The sequence below is a fragment of the Mus pahari genome, chromosome 1, assembly GCF_900095145.1.
Source record: "Mus pahari chromosome 1, PAHARI_EIJ_v1.1, whole genome shotgun sequence".
NCBI classification, from domain to species: Eukaryota; Metazoa; Chordata; class Mammalia; order Rodentia; family Muridae; genus Mus; species Mus pahari.
The window spans coordinates 158,423,840-158,426,869 of NC_034590.1; the positions used below are offsets into that span (position 1 = coordinate 158,423,840).

General features: G+C 40.6%; 1 protein-coding gene across 1 annotated transcript in view; it reads left to right on the plus strand.

Annotated features, from left to right (window-relative positions):
- The window catches only part of Taf5 (TATA-box binding protein associated factor 5), a 16,152-nt gene that overhangs the window by 7,143 nt on the left and 5,979 nt on the right, over positions 1-3,030 (plus strand). The window contains exons 4-6 of the mRNA XM_021191191.2: positions 586-749; positions 847-982; positions 2,154-2,274. Of these exons, the coding sequence (XP_021046850.1) occupies positions 586-749; positions 847-982; positions 2,154-2,274 (421 nt within the window). The remainder of the gene's footprint in view (positions 1-585; positions 750-846; positions 983-2,153; positions 2,275-3,030) is intronic.

Genomic DNA, 3,030 nt, shown 5'->3' on the forward strand with positions numbered 1-3,030 from the left:
ATAACTTGGAGGGGCCGGGGGGGGGGGGGGGAGCAAACCTAGACCGATGTAATGTAGATGGGAAGCTGTGGGATTTCCATTACATAATGGGAATTATGTATACATGCTCCTTATAACTACCTTGGGAATAATCTTACACTGCATTTAAAATGTGTTATTCTGAGGATTCGTGGTGTATGTGAGGATTTGGGAATGGTTTCACGTAACAGAGCCTTAGCTGCAGCGGCTAAGACAAGCAAGGGTTTTTTGTTTTGCTTTTCTTCTGAGACTTGCATAATAATTCCAAAGTGCTATCTGTACCTCTTGGCTTGTAGACTGTGGTGCATGAGTGTGCACACACTTAAATGGCTCCTATAGCAATGCAGCTGAGTCCAAGGAAGAGTAGGGAGCACAACAAAAGGCCTGCTGAGTCTCTCTTTAAAACCAGGACAGCAGGCGGCCATAAGCAGTGTGCTTCTGCATATATCTGTGGGCTAAACTTATGTGGTCATTTGTAGCTGCAAGAGAGCCTGAAAAGAGAAATGACCTAACCAAACACATTGCACAAAAGTTAATTTAAAAACTGTTGATTCTTTTGACTTGTAGGTATTTTTTGGTTTACTAAAAGAACCAGAAATTGAGGTGCCTTTGGATGATGAGGATGAAGAAGGAGAAAATGAAGAAGGAAAACCTAAAAAGAAGAAGCCTAAAAAGGATAGTATTGGCTCTAAAAGCAAAAAACAAGATCCCAATGCCCCGCCTCAAAACAGGTAGGAAAGAAACCTACATAGAGGTGGAAGCTATGTCACAGAGGGCTGAAGTTTATTAGTAATCAAAGAGTGATTCTTAGTCTGTTTCTTCTTATAGAATCCCTCTTCCTGAGTTGAAAGATTCAGACAAACTGGACAAAATAATGAATATGAAAGAAACTACCAAACGAGTGCGCCTCGGGCCAGACTGTTTACCTTCCATTTGTTTCTATACATTCCTTAATGCTTACCAGGTTAGTAAAATAACGGACAGTTTCTCCCAGAAGAGTCAGATGAAATGGTGATTTATCACTGAGAAAAAGTACCTCAGATGGAATTTTCTTGTTTAAGCTCTCTGTATTATTTAACTTAAAAGCAAAGGGCAGCAGTGTGGTGGCGCACATCTTCAATACCAGCAGTCTGGGCAGAGGCAGGCAGGTCTGAGCTAGAGGCCAGCCTGGTCTACAGAGTGAGTTCCAGGACAGCCTGGTCTATAGAGTGAGTTCCAGGACAGCCAGGGCTACACAATGGTGGGGAGCAGGCAGGGAGGGAGGGAGGACGGACGCACCCTGGTCAGAATAGACAGATGTCTGAATTTACAAGCCTTTTAGCAACGTTCAGTAAGAGTAAGACTCTTGTTCATACTTGACCCTTGTTAGTTGATTGGAGCTCTGTTCCTCTAACTCTGAGAATGATCCACGCTCATCTGGTTCATCTCTTAAGCTTGGTTTAAGTAATAATATAAATTTGGTATCTTTAATTTAAATCTTAATATCTTTATTGACTTCTTAGAATACTAAGATGTATCTTCTAGTAAAGTACAAACATGATTAACAGTTACTGTCTATTATGTACTCCGAATACAGAGGGGGGAAAGCAAGCGATAAGATGCTTGTTGCGTGTGTGCCTTTTGACTGTTTCACTTGATAATGTAACCCAGGTAATTTTACCTTGGTTCTACTTACTTATTTTGAGAACTTCATATATGAGCACTTCATGAACATTACCACTGCCTCCCCTCAACTCTCCCTGTGTCCCCACATTATGATCTCTTAATTATTGTTATATGTCTGTACATGTATGTATATAGTTACATATATAGGTGTGCATTTAACTTTGCTCATGTGTTTAGAGTTGTCAAATGATCTTTCATATGGGAAAAATATTCATTACAAATTTTTTTATTTTTTTTTTTTTTTTTTGAGATAGGGTTTCTCTGTGTAGCCCTGGATATCCTGGAACTCACTCTGTAGACCAGGCTTACCTCAAACTCAGAAATCCACCTGCCTCTGCCTCCTAAGTGCTGGGATTAAAGGTGTACACCACCATTGTTTGTATTATACATTTTTTAGATATGATTGGAATTTTTCCCTACCACAGTGTTATCTACTCCCTCTAATATATGTATTTTTTTAATACTCTCAGGGCCTCACTGCAGTGGATGTCACTGATGACTCTAGTCTGATTGCTGGAGGTTTTGCTGATTCAACTGTCAGAGTGTGGTCTGTGACCCCTAAAAAGCTCCGTAGTGTCAAACAAGCATCAGGTAACCGAAATGACCTCTGGGTATAAACTTGAAATTAGTCTCTACCAATTGATTTTATAGAATTTAGATAGGAAATTGTGATCTTTGCAGAAGTGATCTCTCTTGAGTCCAGGTTACAGCCTGGTGGTTTAGGCCTGTGATAACAAATACCTTAGGAGGAGGAGGCAGGAGGATTGAGAATTCAAGGCCTGGGCAGGCGAGATGGCTTGTTGCTGCCAAGCCTGACGCCCTGAGTTCAGTTCCTTGGAATCCACATGTGGGAGAGAACTGACCTCCCTACATGTGCTAGGCATGTGTACATCTACATGTACACAGAAAATAAACAGTTTTTAAAAAGAGTGAGTTCAAGAGTTTGCCTAGACTGCAGAGTGAATTCAAGGCCAGCCTGCAAACCTTAAATGAACTGTCTCAAACCAAGATAACATTTCCAATAAATGAAAGAGCCTTTGCGGGTGGCGATGATTAGTCTATTGGTCTCCAGTTCTCTCACGGATAGAATGAAGGGATTAGGCAGACAACTTTTTTTTAAAAGATTTATTTATTTATTTATTTATTTATTTATTTATTTATTTATTTATTGTATTTAAGTACACTGTAGCTGTCTACAGACACTCCAGAAGAGGGCACCAGATCTCATTACAGATGATTGTGAGCCACCATGTGGTTGCTGGGATTTGAACTCGGGACCTTCAGAAGAGCAGTCAGTGCTCTTACCCGCTGAGCCATCTCTCCAGAAGGGATTAGGCAGACAACTTT